The sequence below is a fragment of the Egretta garzetta genome, unplaced genomic scaffold (genome assembly GCF_000687185.1).
Source record: "Egretta garzetta isolate BGI_Z169 unplaced genomic scaffold, ASM68718v1 scaffold372, whole genome shotgun sequence".
Classification (NCBI taxonomy): domain Eukaryota; kingdom Metazoa; phylum Chordata; class Aves; order Pelecaniformes; family Ardeidae; genus Egretta; species Egretta garzetta.
The window spans coordinates 232,840-233,451 of NW_009258889.1; the positions used below are offsets into that span (position 1 = coordinate 232,840).

The 612-nt window shown below is 59.8% G+C and overlaps 1 protein-coding gene across 1 annotated transcript in view; it reads right to left on the reverse strand.

The window, feature by feature from the left end:
• NLRC3 (NLR family CARD domain containing 3) overlaps positions 1-612 on the reverse strand; it is a 19,073-nt gene that overhangs the window by 4,009 nt on the left and 14,452 nt on the right. The window contains exon 11 of the mRNA XM_035889697.1: positions 219-302. Coding sequence (XP_035745590.1) covers positions 219-302 — 84 coding nt within the window. The remainder of the gene's footprint in view (positions 1-218; positions 303-612) is intronic.

The window sequence follows — 612 nt, forward strand, 5'->3', positions numbered from 1 at the left end:
AGTGGGGGAGACGTGGCGAGGGAGCTAGGATTTCGGTTAATGGTTGGACTTGATGATCTTAAAGGTCTTTTCCAACCTAAACAATTCCATGATTCTACGATCTGGGGTGGTACGAGGGGCTCTGGGGGCAGGGGAGGGAGCCTGGAGAGCGTGGGAGGTGCTGCTGGAGCGAGGAGGCTGGACTGGGCTCTGCTGGACAAGTGGAGGGGGGCACTTACTCGAGGCTTTGCAGACTGTGGTTCACCCTCAGAGCTTCGGCCAAGGCAACCGAGCCGTGGTCTCCTACCGAGTTGCTGGACAGCCTGAGACACAGGAGGAAGAGCAGGCGTTACCGGCAGCCACGCTGCAACCGGCTTCACTCTGCCGACACAGGGTTCACCTCCCCCAGGCTCCTTCTGCTCCAGCAAGAAGCACGAACTCGCTGAGCGTTTCCAGCCTATGTTCTTGTCCGTTGGTTTGGAGCTGAAACAGCTTTTAATGTATCCACAGGGCCTGGAAACCGGCCGCTTGCCTCTGCCGGGGAGAATGCCTGGCCTCCCAGTTACGTGGCTCCCTGCGTCCCCGGAGATATGGAGAGCATCCCCGCAGGGTCGCTCCGAAAGCAGCGCAGCG